The 27074-nt window shown below is 41.0% G+C and overlaps 1 protein-coding gene across 2 annotated transcripts in view; it reads left to right on the top strand.

Moving 5' to 3' along the window:
* Positions 1 to 27074, top strand: part of LOC115229571 (protein FAM76B) — a 37677-nt gene that overhangs the window by 2398 nt on the left and 8205 nt on the right. For both annotated transcript variants that reach the window (XM_029799902.2, XM_029799907.2), the window contains exons 2-6: positions 12142 to 12206; positions 16258 to 16318; positions 19617 to 19772; positions 22770 to 23557; positions 26354 to 26431. In XM_029799902.2, the coding sequence (XP_029655762.1) occupies positions 12142 to 12206; positions 16258 to 16318; positions 19617 to 19772; positions 22770 to 23557; positions 26354 to 26431 (1148 nt within the window). The remainder of the gene's footprint in view (positions 1 to 12141; positions 12207 to 16257; positions 16319 to 19616; positions 19773 to 22769; positions 23558 to 26353; positions 26432 to 27074) is intronic.

The following is a 27074-nucleotide window of genomic DNA, read 5'->3' on the forward strand; positions in this document are numbered from 1 at the left end:
CAGTGAAGATTGACCTAGATTAACAACACGGGTCAATGACACTCCTTTGTTTACAGTCTGCGTTGATTTATCGAATTATGTCTGTCTCGCATGTTTGAGTGTATTTATATGTATAAATGAGTGTATTTTTATAGTGGGAGAAATATATGTATATACAGATGTATATATACACACGTGTATATATGTATACTCTTTTACTCTTTAACTTGTTTCAGTCATTTGACTGCGGCCATGCTGGAGCACCCCAGTACTTATTCTATCGGTCTTTTTTTGTCGAACCGCTAAGTGACGGGGATGTAAACACACCAGCATCGGTTGTCAAGCAATGCTAGGGAGACAAACACAGACACACAAACACACACACATATATATATATATATAATATATATATATATATATATATATATATATATATATATATATATACGACAGGCTTCTTTCAGTTTCCGTCTACCAAATCCACTCACAAGGCATAGGTCGGCCCGAGGCTATAGTAGAAGACAGTTGCCCTAGGTGGCACGCAGTGGGACTGAACCCGGAACCATGTGGTTGGTTAGCAAGCTACTTACTACACAGCCACCCCTGCGCCTATGTGTGTGTATTTATATGTATAAATGAGTGTATTTTTATAGTGGGAGAAATGTATGTATATACAGATGTATATATACACACGTGTATATATGTATATGTATACATATTTATATGTGTGTTTCTGCGACTGAGTGAAAAACCTGTTTTGATTTTTGTGTTTGCAAAATCCCATGTCGTCACTCTTCTTTCGTCAGCTGTTCAAGTGATTGTAGACGTGTATGGGTAGTAGTATCTAGTGGTTGTATTTATGCAATTGAGAAAGAACTGTTGCATCTTCGTTGGCACTAAAACTAAGATAATGCCGATAAACCCGCGCGCATCTTGCTAGGTGGGCGGAAAGTTGTTATCAGTGAAGTGTTGGCACCTCAGTATATTATTAACAAAACATTATTAGATCATTGACACTAGTTTTCCGTAAACACTCCTTGAGAGCTGATATTAGTATGGTTAGTGAAAGAATGGGAGGTTTGTGAGAAATTTTATATTAAAAGTAGGTCGCTAATAGTGCACAAAATTTGAACGGTAAAATAGGATTTCGTCTTAACATAATCCGCTGATTCCCTTCTAAAAGATCCCTTATAAACTGCTGTGTGTGTCTCACCGCCTTATTTTTATATTTCCGTTTGTTACCAAATTCTTTGTTTCTTTTATATAATTATCTTTTAGAACAGAAGAACCTGTTAGCTGCAACTCTGTTAATTTGAAGTTTTCAATATAATTTTATACATAAAAGAAAAAATATATATATTTTTAAATAAAAACTTTTTCGAAATCGTGTTTTATATATATATATATATATATATATATATAATTTCGTGTACACACACACACTCTGAGTTCAAATTCCGCCGAGGTTGACTTTGCCGTTCATCCTTTCGGGGTCGATAAATTAAGTACCAGTTTCGCACTGGGGTCGATGTAATCGACTCAATCCCTTTGTCTGTCCTTGTTTGTCCCCTCTATGTTTAGCCCCTTGTGGGCAGTAAAGAAATATATATATATATGTGTGTGTGTGTGTGTATGTATATATATAATGGTTCCAAACTGCGTGATGCAGCTCATGTCGTACCCTGATCACGCATACCTATGATAGAATATATTCCAATCGTGACCCTCTCGTTTATTTCTCCACATAATCAGACTATCCACAGTGTTTGTTTGTTATATAAGACTGTAAAAATAGGATTGGTGGGAAAGTTAGCAGCTGTAGACAACAACATCGTTTCTGCTTCTAAATTTGGAGAACAAGTAAACAAACGAACTCGGCCGTTAATTAGTGCGCGACACGCACTGTAACGAAGCCATTCTCTTTAGTATTTTTGTTGATAATAACTGTTTGTGAATAATATACGACGAGAAACTAGACAGTTCGTATTTGCTCTACTTTCTATTGTTTTCGACCAGTTTTGCCTGCTGGCTTTTAACATTTTTACATTTAGCGCCAATTTCAGTTTCAGAAATGTATCAAATTATGGCGAATTTCGTTTTACTTTTTTTTGTTACCATCTTCTGCTGCATTAAATTCTCTGGTGCTTTGGGGTCGACTTTATCTCTCATCCGCCAGGGCCTGATGATTATAGAAGCATCAGTCGTGCGGGGGAGGGGGTTGATTTAAACGCCTGGCGCCCCCTAGATCCGTCCCGAATCTGTGGATTTTGTATCCCTGTTCGCAATTATTGACAGAATCGTTGGAGCGTCAGACAAAATTCTTTGTGGTATTTCCGTCTGTCGCTACGTTCTGAGTTCAAATTCCGCCGAGGTCGACTTTGCCTTTCATCCTTTCGGGGTCGATTAAATAAGTACCAGTTATGCACTGGGGTCGATATAATCGGCTTAATCCGTTTGTCTGTTCTTGTTTGTCCCTCCTGTGTTTAGCCCCTTGTCGGTAGTAAAGAAATAGGTATTTTAGTTTACAGCTTCTTATGTTCTGGAAGGTGCATGGCCTAGTGGTTAGGGTGGTACACTCATGATCACAATATCGAAGTTTCGATTCCCAGATCGGGCAGTGCATTGTGTTCTTGTACAAAAATCATTTCACGGCCCCATTCCACTTGCTTTAATGTAAATAAGTAACCCTGCAACGAACTGACCCCTCATTCGAAAGGAAATGCCCTGATCTCGGTCGCTTGTACGCCACAGACCCTAGACCCTGGATAAGCAGCTCTATGGGTCTTAGGACTAAAAATGTTTATTTTCTGGGATCTATTCGTTCCAAGGTGCTTCGTGGGGGTCGATAAAATGAAGTATCGCTTAAGTACTGGAAGACGTTAGAATTGATTGCTCCTTTCTCTTGAGCTTAGACATCTCGGTTCTATAGCTGTAGTCTTCATTCAAAGTAAGACTGCGTTTGTCTACAAAGTGGGTACTGGTACGGTTTGAGTCATTAAGAAGTTTACCTTGTAAATAGTGGTTCCCCGTCATATCCTGCTGTGCAGCACTTGGGACACAGTCCCTTACTACAAACCGACCTTAGATCGAACAATGCCTTCCGACTGAAATTTTATAGAAACTGGAAACGTGTGTGTATTCTTTTACTTGTTTCAGTCATTAGACTACGGCCATGCTGGAGCACCGCCTTTAGTCGATCGAGCAAATCGACCCCAGGACTTATTCTTTGTAAGCCTAGTACTTATTCTATCGGTGTCTTTAGCCGAACCTCTAAGTTACGGGGATGTAAACACACCAACATCGGTTTTATATATATATTCTTTTAGTTCTTTCGGTCATTTGACTGTGGCCATGCTGTTGCACTGCCTTGAAAATTTTTTAGCTGAATGAATCGATCACAGTACTTTTTTTTCTTTTGTTTGTTAAGCCAGGTATATTTCTATCGATATCTTTTGCCGTACCGCTAAGTTACGGGGACGTAAACACGCCAACACCGGTTGCCAAGCGATGGTCGGGAGCAAACACAGACACAAAAACACACATGCACACACATATATATATATATATGACGGGTTTCTTCCATTTTCTGACTACCAAATCCACTCACAAGGCTTTGGTTGGCTCCAAGCTGTGGTAGAAGACACTTGACCAGAGTGCCACACAGTGGGGCTGAGCCCGGAACCATGTAGTTGGAAAGCAAGCTTCTTACCACAGCCATCCCTGCAATATTTATATATATATATAAGAAAGAAAAAAAGGTGTTCAGAATGGTGGATGGTTGTAAAAATATATATTTCTCATTCTCATTCTCTCATTTACTTGTTTCAGTCATTTGACTGCGGCCATGCTGGAGCACCGCCTTTAGTCGAGCAAATCAACCCCGGGACTTATTCTTTGGAAGCCCAGTACTTATTCTATCGGTCTCTTTTGCCGAACTGCTAAGTGATGGGGACGTAAACACACCAGCATCGGTTGTCAAGCAATGCTAGAAGGACAAACACAGACACACAAATATATACACACACATACATATATACATATACATATATACGACAAGCTTCTTACACTTTCTGTCTACCAAATCCACTCACAAGGCTTTGGTCGGCCCGAGGCTATAACAGAAGACAGTTGCCCAAGATTCCACGCAGTGGGACTGAACCCAGGACCATGTGGTTGGTTAGCAAGCTACTTACCATGCAGCCACTCCTATATATTTACATTTCACATATTATTTCTTCATATTAGAGCTTTCATTTACTGTCCATTTTCCATGCTAGCATGTGTTGGATGGTTTGATAGGAGCTGGCAAGGCCTGGAGCCACACCAGGTTCCTTAGTCTGTTTTGGCCTGGTTTCTACAGTTGGATGCCCTTCGTAACGCCAACCACTTCACAGAATGTACTTTTTGTGCTTTTTACGGGGCACCAATACTTCATCAAATTCTATCTGACCTTTGCAAGCTTGGAAAAATGGCCGTTAAAAGGACTATGATAATGGAACGGCAGTTTTTGTTGTTCTATGGTGTTGATGCGTTTGAAATGTGGGTGTACAGGAGAATGTCATGAGTCCCTTAGAAGGACCCTCAGACAAATGAATAGGTGATGCAACAAGTAGGTGAAAGATGACAGCCCCTAAACATCATCATCATCATCATTTAGCGTCCGCTTTCCATGCTAGCATGGGTTGGACGGTTCAACTGGGGTCTAGGAAGCCAGGAGGCTGCACCAGGCCCAGTCTGATCTGGCAATGTTTCTACAGCTGGATGCCCTTCCTAACGTTAACCACTCCGTGAGTGTAGTGGGTGCTTTTTACATGCCACTGGCACAGGTGCCAGACGGGGTTGGCAAACGGCCACGGACGGATGGTGCTTTTTACGGGGGCCAGGCGAGGCTGGCATTGGCCACGATCGGATGGTGCTTTTTACGTGCCACCGGCACGGAAGCCAGTCAGGGCAGCGCTGGCAACGGCCATGGTCGGGTGGTGCTTTTTACGTGCCACCGGCACAGGGGCCAGGCATGCTAGCAACGGCCACGATCGGATGGTGCTTTTTACGTGCCACCGGCATGGAGGAAAAAAAAAACAACAACAAAAGCTTGTCTATTATGGCCATGTTTGAAGAAGCAGAGGTTTGGTAGGCATTATTATGGAAGGAAGAATAGAGGGCAGAAGATCAAGGGGCAAGTAAAGACTACAATGGTCAGACAATACGAAGAGCTGGTTGGACAAGAGTGGCAAGGTCTCTGTAGGACCCTGCTTAATCAGAAAGACTTTTGTTGTAGTGTCAATACTCTGCTGATGTGCAGTATGTGATAACCATGGTGTCTACAATATTGCTCTCTCTCTCTCTCTCCCTCCCAATAACAAACTCATAAAGAAATACACTTAGGTCAACGTCATTGACATATCCTTTCCCTGGGAATTGCTGGCCTTGTGCCAAAAATTGAAACCAATATTACTGTTGACTTGACTCCGGTTTGGTCTTATTCCTGGCAGGATTTCTGTGGGTAGCAGGTAACTACCTGTGACCATAGGTATTCACAAGCTTTCAATAGTCTTTCAAAGGCTTAGAACCTTCCTGGTAATCTTTCCTGTCCCCAAGAGGCAAACTTTCTGTAGAAGCTCTACAGGACGTTTTATTCGAATCTCCTTCAACCATTTGTCTATACCATTGCTTAGAGTTCCCAATGCACCAATTATTATAGACACAACCTTTACACGTTCCAAATTCTTGCAATTATAATTAATCGGTGGTGACCATGTTGGTGGCATGTAAAAAGCACCAACCGATTGTGGCCGTTGCCAGCTTCCCCTGGCACCTGTGCCGGTCGCACGTAAAAAGCACCATCCGTACGTGGCCAATGCCAGCGCTGGCTTCCGTGCCAGTGGCACGTTAAAGGCACCAACCGATTGTGACCGTTGCCAGCCTCCCCTGGCACCTGTGCAGGTGGCACGTAAAAAGCACCCACTACACTCACGGAGTGGTTGGCATTAGGAAGGGCATCCAGCCAAAGAAACTCTGCCAGATCAGACTGGAGCCTGGTGCAGCCTCCTGGCTTCCCAGACCCCGGTCGAACTGTCCAACCCATGCTAGCATGGAAAACGGACGTTAAACGATGATGATGATGATGATGATGCTCACTCCTCCCTTAAAAAAATTATTGGACTGCAATGAACAGACGAGACTGAATTATTCTTAGTCTAGTATTGGAATTTTAACTTCAGATTGGTGGGTATTTAAACATTCCGTTTGACTATTATCTACCGTAACACAGGCTGTGAAGTCAGCCATAGAGTTGGTAGCATTTATGAGCTGTTATAAATTTTTTTACCTGCTGCCCCTCTTTAAACTCTGATTTTTATTTGCCACTCTCAAATCTTTTCCCCACCACACACACTTAGTCCAGGGGGATTTTTCTTGCTCTTTTCCTGTCTTGCAAGTTGCTTGGTGACCTCACTAGTACCAATGGTACAAAAAACACCCAGTACCCACTGTAAAGTGGTTGGCATTAGGAAGGGCATCCAGCCCTTGAAACAGTACCAAAGCTGACATTGGAGGGCTACACAGCTCTACAGCTTTTCAGATTCTGTCAAACTATCCAACCCATACCAGCATGTAAGATAGAGTCCAATTTGGAATCGGTAAAATTGTACCAACTCTGACTAAATGTAAACTGTAATTTAAAGTTATTAAAATTTCCAACTTTACATATTCTAATTTGTTTGTGGTAGAAGGAATTCTCATTTCATGGTACATCATGATAGTAAGTTCTAGAATTATGTTTTTGTTTTAACTCCTCTAATCTATAAGTGCGACATTTCTTTAATAAATTTTTTAGGGTTGAACTTTTTAGTATTTTATGATATAATTTTCATTTCATTTAATGTTACCTTTTAGGTTACATTCACTAAAATTTTTATTAAACCATACCTTAATCGCGAAAAGGAAGTGGTATATCTGTAGTAAAGATTGTTTGCCAACATAACATGGCAGTCCTGGTTTAGGACGAATGTTGCTGTAATTTAGCAACATTAGTCCTAAACCAGGACTGCCATGTTATGTTGGCAAACAGTCTTTACTCCAAAGTACTGTTCCTGAATATCTCACATTGTGAGATTTAAAAATAGTAATTTTCTAAGGTATAAACTCCATCTCTCTAACACCCATGGACATGTTTACAAAGTCAGAAAACAGCACAGCTCCCATGACTTTCGGAAACATTTTTTCATGCCAAGAGTTGCTGAAGCATGGAACAAACTGCCAGCATCAGTTGTTAGTTTTTGGAGCACTGCATCCTTCAAAACTTCCATGCTTCCTGAGATTCGCCAACACTACACCTGATTTTCTCCCCTCCATACACACACGCAAGCATGTATCTGACTCATACACTGTTCACTTCCCAGGCATTCGTACATTACTGCATATGCTTTATATGCACTTTTGACAAGTTGTGGTGCACCTGAGCACTGTATACAATAATTCCATTGTTATTATTATTATTATATTTCTGTTTGAGTTAATTTAAAATGGACATTTGTTAAGTTGCTTTAAATGTTCAATCTTTTAGTTTAATCATTGTCATCAGGTGGCTTCTAAAGGCCCTGGACACTGTCCAAGTCTCACAACTATAGAGCAGGGCAGGAAGGACCACATACCTCGTGGTCACAGAGAAGGGGACTGACTGGGACTCTGCTCAACAGGTTGACCAGGAAAACCTGGGAATACACACACAAATGGTGAATGCAGCAACACACTGCAACAGCATATGCTCCCACACCTTACCTCACCTGATTATCATCATTTTTAACATCCACTTTGCTATGCTTGCATGGGTCAGATGGAATTTATCGAGAAATATTTTCTAGGGACAGATACTCTTCCTTTTGCCAATTCTCACCAATTTTGAAGCAAGATTATATTTCACAATGGCTAGAAGACTGGCCATTGTGCTTTTCACAGAAGACTGGAAATGAACATCATCGCTTGTACATCGGTGATGGTCATTTTTGTGTTGTCAAGACAAAGGTACATACACACACAAAACAGGCTTCTTTCAGTTTCCATCTAGCAAATCCACTCAAGGTTTTGAGTGGCCAGGGCATATAGGGGTGTCACATGGTTCAACCCCACAGCCACACCTCTACCTATTATTTACTTTGATGTACTTCAGTATTTTGAATTCATATTCTTTTATAGTATTTCGATAGTTTATTTCTTTTATTTATTTATACATGATAGTATTTTGAGAAAATTTAGCCTCTTTAATTTTATTAGTGTCCTGTGCTTAATTGTTTGTCAGCTCTTCACCATTTAAACTGGTCATATCCAGCCAAACATCATCGTCATCATGATGGTTTAACGTCTGTTTTCCATGCTGGCATGGGTTGGATGCTTTGACTGGGGACTGGCAAGCTAGGGGGCTCCAATCTTATCTGGCAGTGTTTCTATGGCTGGATTCCCTTCCTAATGCCAACCACTCCAAGAGTGTAGTGGGTGCTTTTTACATGTCACCGGCATGGGAGCCAGTCAGGCGGCACTGGCATCGGCAACGTTTGGGTGGTGCTTTTTACGTGCTACCAGCATAGGGAACCAGTCAGGGCAGTGGGGGCTGGCATCGACCACATTCAGGTGGTGCTTTTTACGTGCCACCGGCACTGGAGCCAGTCAGGTGGCACTGGCAACAGCCACAACTACAATTTCCATTTTTTATTGTAATTTGATTTTTGATGAAATCTGGTTGATAGAAACTGGTGGAAATATTTAATCATATTTAATCTTTTTTGGAAAGACTTATTTTTGTAACCCCTCCCCCCAAGTTTTTTTTAACCCTTTAGCGTTTGCATTATTCTGCCCAAATTAATGCTTCTTCATCTACATTGTTTTGAATTAATCATGCATTACCTTGTAGCTATGAGATTTTGATGAGGTAGCTGTTAATTTTTAAAACAATATTGTAGGGTTGGTGTGAGAGACCAGATCTGGCCAGTTTGAACATAAAACAGGCAGAATATTCTTGGCCAGATATGGCCGGTTTAAATGCTAAAGGGTTAAAAATTATCACACTTGGTGGAAAATTGATTTCTTACCACGTCTTATAATAAAGATGATGAGAAAGTCTTAAAAATCGAGAATTTCTATTAAAAAAAAATACATTCCTCTATTAGGTATATTCATGTCCCCAAGGTTAGGCAAATTTCATAGAATTGGACAATTTAGGCCTTAACGTTAAACAAATTGGGACATGAAGATACAAAATACAGAAATGATGACTTTTAATGGAAATTCTCAATTTTTATGACTTTCTCATTATTTAAAGACATGATTAGAAATCAATTTTCCACAAAAAAACATTTTAGGTGGGGTACAAAAAGAAGTCTTTCCCCTTTTTTACTTGTTTCAGTCATTAGACTGCAGCCATGCTGGGGCATCACCTTGAATAATTTTAGTTGAGCAAATTGACCTCAATACTTTATTTTTAAAGCCTGGTACTCAATTCAATCTCTTTTGCTGAACTACTAAGTTACAGAGGCATAAACAAATCAACACCGATTGTGAAGTGGCAGTGGGAGACAAAGACACACACACACACACACACATGTGCTTCTTTCAGTTTCTGTTTACCAAATTCACTCACAAGGCCACTTTAGAGGGGCTTAACCTAGAACTATGTACTTGGGAAGCAAGCTTCTTTCCACACAGCCACACCCTAACTCTGGTAAACTTAGCGGTTTGATAAAAACGTACCAGGCTGGGTGTTGGGGAATAAAGGAGTGACATTTCTGTATATTCAAAGGTCCCTATATAAATAAAGACATGTTTTGAAAGCAAAAAGTTGTGAAGAACTTTTGTAAATCAGAAGGATGCTGGGACCTACCTGAATTCTTTGCAACTCTTATTACTAACACTTTTTGAAAGCATCTCTGTACATAGCTTTCACTGATCTTTGGTATTCATCTTGACTTAGTTTTGTTAGTGACCACCAGACTACAGATTGTGAAACCTTGTCAAAGGCCTTCTATGGGTCAGCAAAAGCTAAGTATAAGGATTTAGCTAAAATCATCTCCTTTAGCTAAAGATGATTTAGCTAAAATCATCTGGGGAGGGTCATTCTCTTTTAGTGTCTTATTATTTAACACAACGAAAATTTTAGGAAAAATAAGTAGGCGCAGGAGTGGCTGTGTGGTAAGTAGCTTGCTAATCAACCACATGGTTCCGGGTACAGTCCCACTGCGTGGCACCATGGGCAAGTGTCTTCTGCTATAGCCCCGGGCCGACCAATGCCCTGTGAGTGGATTTGGTAGACGGAAACTGAAAGAAGCCTGTCGTATATATGTATATATATGTGTGTGTGTGTTTGTCCCCCTAGCATTGCTTGACAACCGATGCTGGTGTGTTTATGTCCCTGTCACTTAGCGGTTCGGCAAAAGAGACCGATAGAATAAGTACTGGGCTTACAAAGAATAAGTCCTGGGGGTCGATTTGCTCGATTGACTAAAGGCGGTGCTCCCGCATGGCCGCAGTCAAATGACTGAAACAAGTAAAAGAGTAAAAGAGAGAGTAAAACTAGTTTGAGTCTAGAGAAATATGGTAATGAAAGGTTTAGTAAACACCACAACAGCATGACCCCTAAACTTCAACAGGACAGGATGCTTACGTATAATAACCTGGTAATGCGTCTTGGCCATGTGTGTTGAAATATGTCAATTATTCTAATTACAAATAGAATTGATGGCAGCAGAAATTGACGAGTTGGAATCAGTTGAAAGTTTTGTGTATTGATTCCACAGTCCTGACTGTAACAGAGGGGCCTATGGAGAAGTTGTTAAAAGTCTGTGATATATTTAGCAAGAGTTTCATGTCAAACATTACCAGTGAACAGACCAATATTTTGCTTTCACCATTAATATGACATGTTGAAGAATATGGCATCAGTGAATCTAGCTTTCACAACTAAACTTGTTTCATCTGCTGAAAGAAATGGTAGAAATTGACAGATTTTGTTCATCACCTCCAAGTATTAACCTGTTTGAAATGAAATAACTTAATCATTCAAAATCGTTAGCTTGATTGGTTATGCCATCTCACATATTGATACATTTGCAATTGTTAGTGGCATGTAAAAAGCACCAACCGATCTTGGCCGTTTGCCAGCCACCTCTGGCCCTTGTGCCGGTGGCACGTAAAAAGCACCCACTACACTCACGGAGTGATTGGCGTTAGGAAGAGCATCCAGCTGTAGAAACACTGCCAGATCAGACTGGAGCCTGGTGCAGCCTCCTAGCTTCTCAGACCCCGGTCGAACTGTCCAACCTATGCTAGCATGGAAAACGAACGTTAAACGATGATGATGATGACCTCAGTGTATAGTTTTTAGTGTTAACATGGCGCATCCTTTTTATGACAAAATTGTCTTATACAGTGATTGGTATTAAATTGCATTATTATGTTCTCAGCTCAACTACTCCCAAGGTCAATTTTACCTTTCTGTGGTGTTGTTTTGCATTTATAATAAAATAAATATATAAAAATTATGAAAATAATCAACCTCATCGTTTATTGTCTGTTTTCCATGCTGGCATGGGTTGGACGGTTTGACTTCGATTTGGGAAGCCAGGAGTGTGCACCAGGTCCCAGTCTGATCTGGCAGTATTTCTACAGCTGGATGCCCTTCCTAACACCACCCACTCCAATAGTGTAGTGGATGCTTTTTATGTGCCACCGGCACGGGCCAGGGTAGCTGGCATCAGCTACAATTGAATGATGCTTTTTACGTGCCACCGGCATGGAAGCCAGTTAAGACGGCACTGGCATCGGCCACATTTGAATGGTGCTTTTTATGTGCCAATGGCACAGGGGTCACAACTACAATTTCCATATTGTAATTTGATTTGATTTTGATGTTCAATAAAAAAAAAATATACAGTACTGTTTCTACTTTAGATTTTCACCTATGGAGGGAGGGGTGGAACATAACACCTGTGATAGTCGAGGGGTTACTGTACTCTGCGGTTGTGAAGCTATTTCTGTGTCTGTGCTGTTTGTTTTTATTGTTTTTATTGCAAGCTTGTATTTGTTATTAAAGGGAACTCTGAAGCAATTGTACAACCAAATTAATAATTTAGTTGTGGTTGTTATATATTATAATGTTTTTTTTTTATCTTTTAGGAATGCCGGAATAACTTTCCTATCGTGAAATGTACATATTGTCGATCAGAATTTCAACAAGACAGGTATTTCTTTCACTTTTACCATCATCATCACCATCTGTGTAGGTAATGGATTACCTAGAATCATTAAGAGTGTCAGACTAAATGATATTTAAGTACATCATTCTATGTTCTGAGTTCAAATCCTGCTGAGGTTAGCTGAACCTTTCATCCCTCCAGGATTGATAAAATAAAGTAGCTGTCAAGAGTATTGGAAATTTCATCATCATCATCATCATTTAACGTCCATTTTCCATGCTGGCATGGGTTGGACAATTTGACTAGGAAGCCAGGAGGCTGCACCAGGCTCCACTGATCTGGCAGTGTTTCTACAGCTGGATACCTTTCCTAACGCCAACCACTCCGAGAGTGTAGTGGGTGCTTTTTATGTGCCACTGGCACAGGGGCCTGGCATCGACCAAGGTGGTGCTGGCATCGGTCACGTTCAGATAGTGCTTTTTACGTGCCAGTGGCTCCCTCAAAATTGCTGGCCTTGTGCCTAGATTTTAAATTGCTGTTCTAATCACCATCATTGTCACAAAGGGTAGCATTATTAGACTGTCAGATTAAGTGCCTTGTGGTATTAAGTTGGATTACTATGTTCTCAGCTCAACTACTCCCAAGTTCAGTTTTACCTTTCATTTTTTTCTTTAGTGAAGTACCAATCAAATACTGTGTGGCAGGCAGGGTTCCATCATCATCGTTTACCATCTGTTTTACATTCTAGCAAGGGCTGGATAGTTTGACAGGAGCTGGAAAGGTCAGGGGCCCCCATCAGGTTCCACTGTTCATTTTGGCAGGGTTTCTACAGCTGGATGCCCTTCCTAATACCAACCACCTTACAGACTGTACTGGGTGCTTTTTACGTGGTACCACAACCAGTGCTTTCCTTGCCCTAAAATTTCAGGTTTTGTGCCTAAATTAGAAACTCTTATATTACCTATGATATGACTTCTGATCTAGAGAGAGAGAGAGCTAATATGTCAGGCCTGTATGCTTTCCTCCCTAAGTAAATACCAATTGCTGTGGGATGCACATGTGGTGCTCCTGGCCAACTCTTTCCAAAACAGATTTTCTTTGGTGAACCAGTAATTGGTTTTTGGTGAACCAAAGAAATGATACAAAGATATTCTCAAGACAAGCTTGAAAAAGTGTAACTGAGAGCAGTGTACTTGGGAACATCTTGGTCAAGATTGGTCACTGTCGGTCAGTGCTGTGTACTCTGGAGTACAGTATTTTGAATCTGATATGACCAGAGAAACTGAAGAGAGGAGGGCTGCATAGAAAGCAAGAGTCCCACCAGCTCCTAATTCTACTATTGTATGTCCCCATTTTGACTGTGGATTTTCTGCTAATGCTGGCCTAATAAGTCACCTGAGGACCCACAAAGAATAAAGATGCCTACCTGGCCACCTTCAGAGTCATGACGGATGAATGACATAATATTATTCTGTATTGTAGTAAGGTGGCAAGCTGGCAGAATCGTTAGTGGCGCCAGCCAATATGCTTAGCAGTATTTTGTCCGTCTGTCTTAAAGACATTCTGAGTTCAAATTCCACTGAGATCAACTTAGCCTTTCAACTTTTCAGGGTTGATAAACTAAGTACCAATTGAGTACTGGGGTTGATGTAATCAACCACTGCCCTCTCCCAAATTTTCAGGCCTTGTACATATAGTAGAAAGGATTATTCTGTATTCTGCTAGGATCTACATATGTAATCTATAATAATAAATGACAAGTTTGTGTGTTTGTGAATTTGTTACTTTACCTCCTCCGAGACTATCCAGCAGACCTTGATGAAACTTGACACGTGTGTGGGGTTTGTGCCCATGCAGTCATTTACACACTTGGAATTTTTTAAAAATCGATTTTTAATCAGTATCTATTTTTCAAAAATCGTAAAATTTTCGCATTTTTCGCATTAGCCATTGTAACATCAATTTGACGAAAAATGCTGAAATGTGATGAAAAATTTTTCATGAGTATAAACAGACATCTTATTAATGGTAATCTATTTAGCATTTGCTAATTCTTCATTTCAATGCAAATTTTGATTTGCAAAAACTTTTTTTTTTTCAATTTGTTGTTTTAATTCCACAGTGTTTCAGGTTTTGATTAAGTAAGAGCATTTTAGTTCTCAAACAAAATTTAGTCAGTTTGCACACTAGTCATCGTGACATCAATTTGACATAATCTGCCCCAAAGCGTAAAATTTCACCATTTCATGCGCATGCACAAAAATGACGACGACATGGGTTCGCTATCAGACTCTGCTTGTTTTGTTGTTTTTTTTTTGTCAAATTGGTCCTACCTATTAATATAGATTTTAGATTTTTGAAAAATGTTGAAATTTGATGAAAAATGTTTCATGGCTATAAACAGACGGTAATTTATTACCGAGTACCTCAGCTAGTAATTAACTATGGAATAAAATCAAAATCACAGTCAATTACAAACACAACATTTGTGTGTAATCATCATCATTTAATGCCTGTTTTTCATGCTGGTATGGGTTTGATGGTTTGAACGAACTTGCAAGACTTGGAGTCACACCAAGTTCCATTGTCTGTCCTGACATGGTTTCTACAGCTTGATGCCTTTCCTAATGCCAACCACTTTACAGAGTGCTTTTATATGGCACTAGTTCTAAGATGATTAATAAACTGTGGAATGGCATAAAAGTCACAATGTATATTGTATTAGAAATACAATGTGGGTGCTTTTTACGTGCCACAGGCACGTAAAAAGCACCCACTACACTCTCGGAGTGGTTGGCATTAGAAAGGGCATCGAGCTGTAGAAACTCTGCCAGATTAAGATTGGAGCCTGGTGCAGCAATCTGGTTCACCAGTCCTCAGTCAAAATCATCCAACCCATGCTAGCATGAAAAGCAGACATTAAACGATGATGATGATGATGAAATAATACATTTCTAAATCTCTCAGAGAAATTTATACAGTAGCAGCACGATAAAGTGATAGTATATTGTCAGCTTAATATGACAGTCCCATGAAAGGGAAGAATGCTACTGTTATTTAGCCCTAGGAAACACCGTTTTCCGTTGGACTTGACACATTTCCTATGTCCTTATGTTTTCAAAGTGAAGATAAGCACCTCCACCCAACAAAGCCAGCATCCAGAGACTAGTTTCAGGGCCATTGCTCATCATCAGTCTGGAGTAGCATGGCTTGCTGGCTGTCGATGCCTATCCGCCTTTGAAAACATATATATATACATATACATTCACTGATTTTTGAAAATAGAAATAATACATTTCTAAATCTCTCAGAGAGATTTATGCAGTAGCAGCATGATAAAGTGATAGTTTGTTGTCAACTTAATGTGACAGTCCCATGAAAGGTGATATGATATGCTTGAGAAGACCTGTTGAGCCAAGTAAAACCAATATAGTATTGCAATACAGTTGATCAGGAAGCAAACACATCTTATAAACATATTACTGATACTAGAGTGTTACCTGTAATATGACAGGTAACTCTAGAAGTATACTTTTGTGGCCATAGGTAAACAGTCACTTAATATTCTTTTCTGCTCTAGGCACAAGGCCTGAAATTTTGGGGGAGGGGGCCAGTTGATTAAATCGACCCCAGTATGCAATTGGTACTTAATTTATCGACCCCAAAAGGATGAAAGGCAAAGTTGGCCTCAGCAGAATTTGAACTCAGAACATAAAGACAGACAAAATGCCGCCAAGGATTTTGCCCGGCGTGCTAATATTTCTGCTAGCTCTCCACCATTACAGTCACTTAATATTAAATATATATGAATGTACGTACACGCACACATACACTTTATATGTTCTTAAACTTGTCCTGCCACTAAGGCAAGAAACAAAACAGAAGAATCCAAAAAGAAATTTACTATTATTTTTTGCTTTGGTCTGTCAGAGAATCAGCTCTTTAACTCGTCTGTTATGTAAAACTTACTTACATTGCATTGTTAACATACTTTCAGTTTAGATATATGCAGCCTCTAAAATTTACTTGCTTTAAATTATTTTTATCAAACTTTTTCAGTTCTGTTAGTGCAAATTCTAACCATTTTATATTCCAGCAAAAGCAGCACAAATTCCATCTGCAAGAAGTGTGCACACAATGTGAAAATATATGGAAAGGTAATGTATTGCCACTGGCATTTTCAATTTTAGATTTCTTAATAATGCATGTCTGGCCCTGTTAAGAATATCCCTGATGTATTGAGCAATATGATATGCTTGAGAAGACCTGTTGAGCCAAGAAAAACCAATATTGTAGCTGTGACCAGTACCCTCTGACTGGCTCCCGTGCCAGTGGTACGTAAAAAGCACCAGCCAAACGTGGTCGATGCCAGGCCTGCCTGACTGGCTCCTGTCCCTGTGGCACGAAAAAGCACCATCTGAATGTGGCTGATGCCAATACCCCCTGACTGGCTCCCGTGTCGGTGGTCCGTAAAAGGCACTATCTGAATGTGGTCAATTCCAGGCCCGCCTGACTGGCTCCTGTCTGTGGCACGTGAAAAGCACCCACTATACTATTGGAGTGGTTGGCGTTGGGAAGGGCATCCAGCTGTAGAAACCTTGCCAGATCAGATTGGAGCCTGGTGTAGTCACAGGCTTTACCAGACCTCAGTCAAAGCGTCCAATCCATGCCAGCATGGAAAACGGATGTTAAACAATGATGATGAGGATGAATAACGGTCACTCCCATCAGTTTCACTGTATGAGTATTTGAAGGAAAGGATTAAAAAAAAAAACAATTAAAAATAAAAGAAGCTGCCTTTATTTGTGATGGATGCGTAAATGTGATTTGAGTCTAGGAATGGATTTTGCTATGAAGTCACAATGGGAAAACTGATGAGTTTTGATCTTGCCTCGGATTGGACAAATATGTCTGTTGATTGCAGGATAGAATTCTTTTACTGTTCTGTTTGTTCAACTCAACTTGTTTAGATCAGAAGTTCTCTAACATTTTGGGCCACCGCCCCACCTCATGGCCACATAATGTCCCTCAGCGCCCCACCCCTATTTTTATGCATAAATAAATATTTTATAATCATCATCATTGTCGTCGTTTAATGTCAGCTTTCCGTGCTGGCATGGGTTGGACGGTTTGACTGAGGACTGGTAGCTAGAAGGCTGCACCAGGCTCCAGTCTGATCTGGCAGAGTTTTTACAGCTGGATGACCTTCCTAACGGCAACCACTCCGAGAGTGTAGTGTGTGCTTTTTACGTGCCACTGGCTAATTTATATATACTATGAATGTGAAGACGCGTGGCTTAGTGGTTCGGGCATTGGCTCACGATTGTAAGGTCGTCAGTTCAATTCCCTGTGATGCGTTGTGTCCTTGAGCAAGACACTTTATTTCATATTGTTCCAGTCCACTCATATGGCAAAAATGAGAGTTGTAGCTGTTTTTCAAGGGGCCTGCCTTGTCACACTTTTATGTCGTGCTGAATATCCCTGAGAACTACTTTAAGGCTACACTTACCTGTGGAGTGCTCAGCCACTTGCACGTTAATTTCACAAGCATGTATCAGTATCAGCTGGCACCCTCATTGTCGTTGTAACTGACAGAGTTCTCCTATACTAGGAATCATTTGATATTTGATATAATATTATATAATTTGTATACAATACTATAATATAATAAATTCATCGCATCCACTGCCTTCTTCGAACACCTCATTTTTCTCTGCTATTTGATTTCACTGATGCATCTAAGAAATAACCTTTAAATATTGGCTGTGTAAAGAAGTGTTACTGTCTAATTGTGAAGGGAACCTGTGGTAGACGTAGACCCAGGAAGACATGGAACGAGGTGGTGAAGCATGACCTTTGAACTTTGGGCCTCACAGAGGCAATGACTGGTGACCAAGACCTTTGGTGATGTGCTGTACTTGAGAAGACTTGTCAAGCCAAGTGAAATCATAGTCATGGCTGGTGTTGTGTAACTGGCACCTAAAAAGCACCTTTTGAGTGTTGGGCCTCATGGAAGCAAGGTGGCCAATGCCAGTGGCACATGAAAAGCACCTTTTGAGTGTTGGGCCTCACGGTGGCAATGACGAATGACCGAGACCTTTGGTATTATGTCATGCTTGAGAAGAAGACCCACCAAGCCAAGTGAAATCGCAGTCGTGACAGATACCAGTGTCACACAAATGGCACCTGTGCCACTGGCATATAAAAAGCCCCCATTACACTTTTGGAGTGGTTGGCGTTAGGAAAGGCATCCAGCCATAGGAACCATGCCAAATCAGACTGGAGCCTGGTGCAGCCTTCCAGCTTGCCAGCCCTGGTCAAACCATCTCATCCATGCCAGCATGGACAATGGATGCTAAATGATGATGATGATGATGATGATTGAAGTTATTGCATCATTTTGTATAGTGCAGGTATGGCTGTGCGATGTAGAAGTTTGTTTTGGCAACCACTTGGGAAGAGGGTTTCTACTATAGCCATGAGCTGACCAATGCCTTTTTAGGGCATTCAGCTGACAACCATAAGGCCATGACTTCGATTCCCAGCAGCACGTTGTGTCCTTGAGCAAGATACTTCATTTCACATTGCTCCAATCCACTCAGCTGGCAAAAATGAGTTGTACTTGCTTCAAAGGGCCGGCCTTGTCACATTCTGTGTCATGCTGAATCTCCCTGAGAACTACGTTAAGGGTACATGTGTCTGTGGAGTGCTCAGCCACTTGCACGTTGATTTCCCGAGCAGACCGTTCCATTGATTGGATCAACTGGAACCTGTGCCGTTGTAACCGACCGAGTGTCAGTAGTTGATATTCCACACTTGTCTTTGCTTAAACAAAGTGTGGATGCTGATGTTGATGGTCTTCATCAACATCATGTTACTCTGCACTTTTAAAGATCTGTGAAATTAAGAAACCCCTTCAAAAATAGATTAGGAGGTCGGTGACAGAAAGAGCATCCTTGATGTCAAACCTTGCTTCAAAACCCATCCTTGTAATGAATTTCAAAAGAGGGGCAAGCAAATTACACATTTTATTTCAAGATGTAGAAACTATTTCTAATTATCTTAGGCTCATATCTTAATTAATTATGCCATCAATTAAATTTGAAAGCTAAATTATATTTAATGACTATTATAGGCGGTGAGCTGGCAGAAACGTTAGCGCGCCGGGCGAAATGCGTAGCCGTATTTCGACTGCCGCTACGTTCTGAGTTCAAATTCCGCCGAGGTCGACTTTGCCTTTCATCCTCTTGGGTCGATAACTAAAGTACCAGTTTCGCACTGGGTCGATGTAATCGACTTAATCCCTTTGTCTGCCCTTGTTTGTCCCCTCTATGTTTAGCCCCTTGAGGGCAGTAAAGAAATATATATTTAATGACTTTGAGAGTTTTTTTTTCATTTTCTTTTTAATAAAAAGTAAATTTGTATTATGTGCTTTTTCTTCTCCTCTGTTTGCAGCCGACTGCCTGTGAATATTGCAATGTCATTGCGTCTTTTATTGGGAACAAGTGTCAACGTTGCACAAACTCTGAAAAGAAATGGGGCCCTCCACAATCTTGTGAGCAGTGCAAACAGCGATGTGCATTTGACAGAAGTGATGACAGCAGACGAAAGGTATGGAATTGGGGTGTCTGAAAAATGAAGCTTTTTAATGGTTCTGATCATGTCTTTATATATAAAAGTAAGGTTGTGTGTCTGTCTCCTACGATTTAGATTCCTAACTACTCCCACATTTTGCGGTGCAGTTTAACCAAAACCGGGTATCTTATAGTCGGGATTCATATCGAGCCCTTCTGGGTATTAGCGCGCGTCTACGATGAGTCTACAATTTAAAAAAAATTTTTCCATAATTTTTTCCCATTTTTAATGCATTTTTTTGCTATTATATAAGGGAGGTAACTCTCTAAAAATGTATTATTAAATCTCAGAATGTAAAAAGCTACAGTAATACCCCCCTTTGTGGTTAGCCATATTGAGATGGCTATTATACTTTACATCTCTAAAAATGCTTATATAGTTATTTCCCTTACAAACCTGAGCAACGCCGGGCGATACTGCTAGTCTTTATATATAAAAGTGAAGTTGTGTGAGTGTCTGTCTCCTACGAGTTAGATTCCTAACTACTCCCACATTTTGCGGTGCAGTGTAACCAAAACCGGGTATCTTATAGTCGTGATTCATATCGAGCCCTTCTGGGTATTAGCGTGCGTCTACGATGAGTCTACGATTTAAAAAAAAATTTTCCATCATTTTTTTTTTCTATTTTAATGCACTTTTTTCGCTATTATATAAGGGAAGTAACTCTCTAAAAATGTCTACGATGAGTCAACGATTTAAAAAAAAATTTACCATCATTTTTTTCCCATTTTTAATGCATTTTTTTGCTATTTTTTGGCTATAACTCTCTAAAAATGCTTACATAGTTATTTCCCTTACAAACCCGAGCAACGCCGGGCGATACTGCTAGTTTTTTCCTATAGAATAACAGCCTTGTTAATTATTAACTCAAACAAGTTTTCATTCTGTTTGTGTGTTTTTATATTCTTTGGTTCAAAAATGGTGTTAGGAATAAGCATTGTGTCATCTAGAACTCTGGTCTACAAACATTACAGCTTAACAATGGAGTTTCCTTGTGGCCCCTTGTTGTAGCTAGATAAAGGATTTCGATGCTGGCATACAAACAGTGTCATTGTTTACAATCTGCTTTGAAAACATGTCTGGGCATTGAACTGTTTGAAGGACAAGGAGAAGTATTACCTTACTAAGCAGGTGAGGGTTGGCAGCAGGAAAAGCATCCAGCCATAAAAAAAAATCCTGACTTATGCCTGTGTTGATAATAGGAAGTTAAATGACAGTAATGATGAATATACTGTCAATTAGATTATAAAATAATTACAATTTAAACTGGTTCATAAAGCAAACATATATATATATATATATATATATATATAATTTGTTATTAATGTATTAAGGTAGTGTTTGAAACACAAATCTCTAACCATAACCTTTATCTCTAAGCTAATCCTTTTGCAAATAAATTCAGTGAATTTTAAAATAATCTGAATTCTGTGTTGTGTTCTGGGTGCACTTTATTTGTGGCACCCGCACTAGAGTTGTTGTCTTGCTTTCAGCAAGACAAAAGAATCCTCTCCACCTTGCAAATGTGTGTGTATTGTATACACTCATACAGATAGAGAGAGTGAGAACTAGGAAGTCTCTACCAGGTCTCTTTACCTGTTGGAAACAACAGCCAAATCTCCTTCATGTCACACCGTACCACCTTAAAATAGGAAAAAAGCACATTGGATAATGTAGTCCCAGATACACTGTACCTGAAATTAAAAACATTATGACCATGGCTGGAATATCTTTGATCATGGGTCTGCTTGATCAGGGTTGATGTGAAAGTTAAACAGCAACGTATGTGGCTAAACAAAAGATAATCTCTTGGCTGTTTGGTAAGAAAGTCATCTGCTCTTCATAGATTAAAACATTCACCAAGAATAATCATCATTTGATGTCTGTCTTCCATGCTGACTTGGATTGGATGGTTTGACAGGATCTGATGGGCTGGAGCATTACTTGGAACCCCGGTGTCTGATTTGGCATGGTTTCTATAGCCGGATGCCTGTCCTAATTCCAACCACTTTACAGAGTGTACTGGGTGCATTTTCCATGGCACCAGCGCTAGTGAGGTCATCAGGTAACTCTCAAGATAAAAAAACCCTCAACTAAAGGGCTTGTTATTGAGAGGAAGGTGGATTTATGCCAAGAATTGTGAGGCTAAATTAGGGTAAAAAGACAAGTACGGGTGTCTTGCTGTAGAAGAAATACATGAAATGTGCTAAACCTTTCTACTAAAGGTACAAGGCCTGAAATTTGGGCGGGGTAGGACTAGCTGATTACATTGACCCCAGTGTTCAACTGGTACTTAATTTATCGACCCTGAGAGGACAAAAGGCAAAGTCGACCTCGGCAGAATTTGAACTCAGAACGTACCGACAAGCGAAATATTGTTAGGCATTTTGCCAGACGTGCTAATGATTCATTCAGCTTGCTGCCTTAAAATTTGTCAAATAAAGATATAATCGTGACGTATATTTGCCATTTGAATATGGCTAACCCCTAAGGGTAGATGCTACTGTAGTTTGTAGCCCCAGGAAGACACCTCCTCCAGCTGGCTATAGACACACTTTCTGTGCCCTATCAGTATTTGTGAAGGGAAGTCATCCTTCCGTCTTCAACTTATGATACACACGGACTCGAGTTTCAAGGTATTGACCTATGATCGGCGTGTGACAATCATAGTTGTCGACGAGAAGTCGGCTCCCTTCACAAATACATATACTTTTTCCAGTATCGATTGACACTGATATTGAAAAAGTGAAATCAAACAATGATAAATCTCAGAGCGAATGCTTTGCCTTTACGAATAAAACAAGATTTTGTTAGAGTAGTTTGGTTTAAATTGAGATGAATTCTCTACTGCATGCTAGTTTCCTGATACTGGTGGATTGAGAATAACTTGTGTGAGTTGTTGATTTATTATTCTGACCGAACCTTTGTAAAGACAAATAATAATGCTGTGATTTGTTTTGCTTTGTCTGACAGGTTGATGGGAAACTGTTATGCTGGCTTTGCACTCAAGCGTATAAAAGAGTCCTGGCCAAAACTCGACACAGGCAGGAGGAAGCGAGACAAAGCATGGCCAGTCGCTGGGGGAACTTCGAAGGCTCTAACAGCAGCAGCAGCAGCAACAACAACAACTCTTCACGCAAAACCGGCAGCATGTTGGACAAGAATAAGGACAGCGGAATAATGTTTAACCAACACAAAGAAACCAGTCACGATAAAAACAAAGAAAAGAGTAAAGAGCACGTTGGTTTGTTTGAGAAAAGTGCAAAAGACTTCACGAGTATCTTTGAGAAGAACAAAGATTACAACAGTGCATTTGACAAAGCTAAAGAAATAGGTCCAAATATGGAGAAAAATAAAGAACACAGTAGTGAGAAGGGTAAAGAACATTGGGGCGTGTTCGACCGAAGCAAAGAGGGCGGCCGATCCTTTGATAAAATGATGAAGGAAAAATCTCGCGAACATACAAAAAAGGGCTTTGACATGGCAAAGGATAAGTCCAAGGTACACTCCAAAAAAGTCCATCGGAGTCGGTTTACTTCCGGCGATGAACCAAGCAGTATGTACGAAGGGAGTCCAGATGGTGCGGAGGGCAGCGTGGGTAGCCACAAGGAAGGGAGCAGTGGCAGTGGCCACAAGGATCATCATCATCATAAAACTCACAAAGAACATCATCATCATCACAAGTCCCACAAGACCACACCGAAAGAGGATTTGAAAGAGTTACATCATAATTCTCACAAGAACAAATCTTTGAACAGCATGTAAGTATCTTTTGCTTCCATATTTCCCGTACATGTCTGAATACGAGACACAAATAGCTTTGAATGCCTGAATTCTATTCATAACCATCATCATCATCATCGTCGTTGTCGTTGTTTAACATCCGCTTTCCATGCTGGTATGGGTGGGACGGTTTGACTGAGTGCTGGCAATCCAGAAGGCTGCACTAGGCTCCAATCTGATCTGGCAGAGTTCTACAGCTGGATGCCCTTCCTAACGCCAACCAGTACTTATTCTGTCGGTCTCTTTTGCCGAACCGCTAAGTGACAGGGATGTAAACACACCTGCATCGGTTGTCAAGCAATGCTAGAGGGACAAACACAGACACACAAACACACACACGCGCATATATATATATATATATATATATATATATATACACATGACGGGCTTCTTTCAGTTTCCGTCTACCAAATCCACTCACAAGGCTTTGGTTGGCCCGAGGCTATAGTAGAAGACACTTGCCCAAGATGCCACGCAGTGGGACTGAACCCGGAACCATGTTGTTTGTAATTCGTAGAAGTCTGTTTTCTATATGTTTGCTTACATTCTTGAGTGTGGTGGTGGTTGGTTGATGTTCCCATAGCATGACTAGTTACAAATGAGTGGTGGATTTGGTCGGTGTTAGTTTGAGTCTTGCAGTAGAGCCTGGATTCTGGTTGGTTGGTGTAGAGTTGAAGAGGTTGTGCTGTAACCGTTGGAAGAGATGACTGCAGTGTCATCTGTTTATGAGGCTTTGTGTTGGCTGAACAGTTCGATCTTTTATGGGCAAGTGAAATCGGAATCGAAATTGAACCAATTCTATGACTGGTACCCGGCAGATGCCAGAACCCCTGGACTGGTGGTACATAAAAAGCACTATCCGAATCGTGGCCGATGCCAGCGCCGCCTTGACTGACTTCCGTGCCGGTGGCATGTAAAATGCACCAATCCAACCGTGGCCGTTGCCAGCCTCACCTGGCACCTGTGCGGGTGGCACGTAAAAAGCACCCACTACACTCACGGAGTGGTTGGCGTTAGGAAGGGCATCCAGCTGTAGAAACATTGCCAGATAAGACTGGAGCCTGGTGCAGCCTTCAGGCTTCCCAGATCCCCGGTCGAACCGTCCAACCCATGCTAGCATGAAGAACGGACGTTAAACGATGATGATGATGATTCAAGAAATTATAAATTCTGGGATGTTTTGCTTTTGTATACTCTATACCAGTGGTTCCCAACCTGGGGTCTGCAGACCCCTGGTGGCCTGCAAAGGTAGTACTGGGGGTCTGCGAACTAAATTCAAAATTTCATATATATATATCAGGCACGTACTGTCAATAATTACTCAGGGTAGGCAGTTGGTGACCTTTGCGTAGTAAAATACACAAAAAATAAGTGAAACACAGACACACAACCAAGTTGAAGGCAGATTTACTTCTGCCTTTATAGCACATAAAGAAAACGGTGTTGTAGGAGTGTACGCAGCATGTGTGCTACAGCAGTTCTATGCATAGCTTTAATACTGAGATTGAAAAGCAGGGGCGAATTATGCCTACCTAATCTACAAAAAAATAAAATATTTTGCATTTTATACATAGTAATCAAAGTAACTTTAATAATTTTATTACATTAGGTGCATATTTTGCTATAAAAGGAAAATATGGCTATCAATCTATTTTATTCTAGATAGAGACTGCCTACCTAGGTGGCACATCCCTGATATATATATATATGTATGTATGTATGTGTGTGTGTATGTACATAAGGATATTCCTATTAAAAGGGGTCTGAGGGAAAACTCATTTAAATGATAGGTTTGGGGGACCACTTTGGAGAACCACTGTGGAAAGGTTGGGAACCACTGCTGTATAGGCTTGAAGAAGGTGCATGGCTTAGTGGCCAAGGTATTTGGCTAACAATCATGAGTTCAATTCCCAGCAGTGTATTGTGTCCTTGAGCAAGACGCTTTGTTTCACAATGTCCCACTCCACTCAGCTCACAAAAATGCGTTGTACCGGTAATTGGAAAGGGGCCAGCCTTGTCACATTCTGTGTCGTGCTGAACTACATAATCATCATGAACATCATCATCATCATCGTTTAACGTCTGCTTTCCATGCTAGCATGGGTTGGACGATTTGACTGAGGGCTGGTGAACCAGATGGCTGCACCAGGCTTCAGTCTTGATCTGGCAGAGTTTCTACAGCTGGATGCCCTTCCTAATGCCAACCACTCCGAGAGTGTAGTGGGTGCTTTTATGTGTCACCAGCACGGGGGCCAGTCAGGCAGTACTGGCAACGACCTCGCTCGAATCTTTTTACACGTGCGACCAGCACAGGTGCCAGTAAGGTGACGTTGGTAACGATCACGCTTGAATGGTGCCCTTTTACATGCCACCGGCACGGGGACCAGTCAGGCAGTACTGGCAATGACCTCGCTCGAATCTTTTTACACATGCCACCGGCACAGGTGCCAGTAAGGTGACGTTGGTAACGATGGCGTCATCGTTAATTCTACAAACAGGCTGTTACATCGGATCAACTGGAACCCTTGTCGTCATAAGGCTTGATTGCAAGAGGGAGAGAGACTTTTCGCAGCTTGCATTTTGTGCTGATTTCTTTAGAAAGTCCTTAGTATTTTGTGTGCAAATGTGTAGCGGTGGGTGTGGCTGAAAGTTTTGCTTATATTGGTGGTAGTTAGGTGGTACCCGAGTACTGTTGTGGGTGGTGATGCACCAGTTAAACTGTGGTGTCCCTTTTATATTTTCTGCTTTTAACTGTATTTTGCTGCTTTCTCCAGACTAATGGACCACAGTCCCCCAACCAAAAAGTCCAAAATTGAGAAAAGCACAAGTAATGGCCTATCAAGCAGCAAAAGGTACGTATCGTATGTCTTTTTTCTTTTCTTTTCTTAAAATACTCGGCTGAGGACATGCGTAGGCTTGAAAGAAAGGAAGCTAGTATGATCCACTGGATGTGTAATGTCAGTGTGTATACACGATAGCGTGTGAGTGCCCTGAGAAAAACGTTAGCACGCTGAGCAAAATGCTTAGCGGTATTTCGTCTGCCGCTATATTCTGAGTTCAAATTCCGCTGAGGTCAACTTCGCTTTTCTTCCTTTCGGGGTCAATACCAGTGTTGCATGTCCAGCCCATTTTAAAGTACCCTTGATGCATCAGGCAATGTGATGTGCTTGAGAAGACCTGTTGAGTCAATCATCATCATCATCATCATCGTTTAGCATCTGCTTTCCATGCTAGCATGGGTTGGACGGTTCAACTGGGGTCTGGGAAGCCAGAAGGCTGCACCAGGCCCAGTTTGATCTAGCAATGTTTCTACGGCTGGATGCCCTTCCTAACGCCAACCACTCCATGAGTGTAGTGGGTGCTTTTTACGTGCCACCAGCACAGGTGCCAGACGAGTCTGGCAAACGGCCACGATCGGATGGTGCTTTTTATGTGCCACCGGCACGGGGGCCAGGTGAGGCTGGCAACGGCCACGAACAGATGATGCTTTTTACG

The sequence above is a fragment of the Octopus sinensis genome, linkage group LG2 (genome assembly GCF_006345805.1).
Source record: "Octopus sinensis linkage group LG2, ASM634580v1, whole genome shotgun sequence".
Lineage (NCBI taxonomy): Eukaryota > Metazoa > Mollusca > Cephalopoda > Octopoda > Octopodidae > Octopus > Octopus sinensis.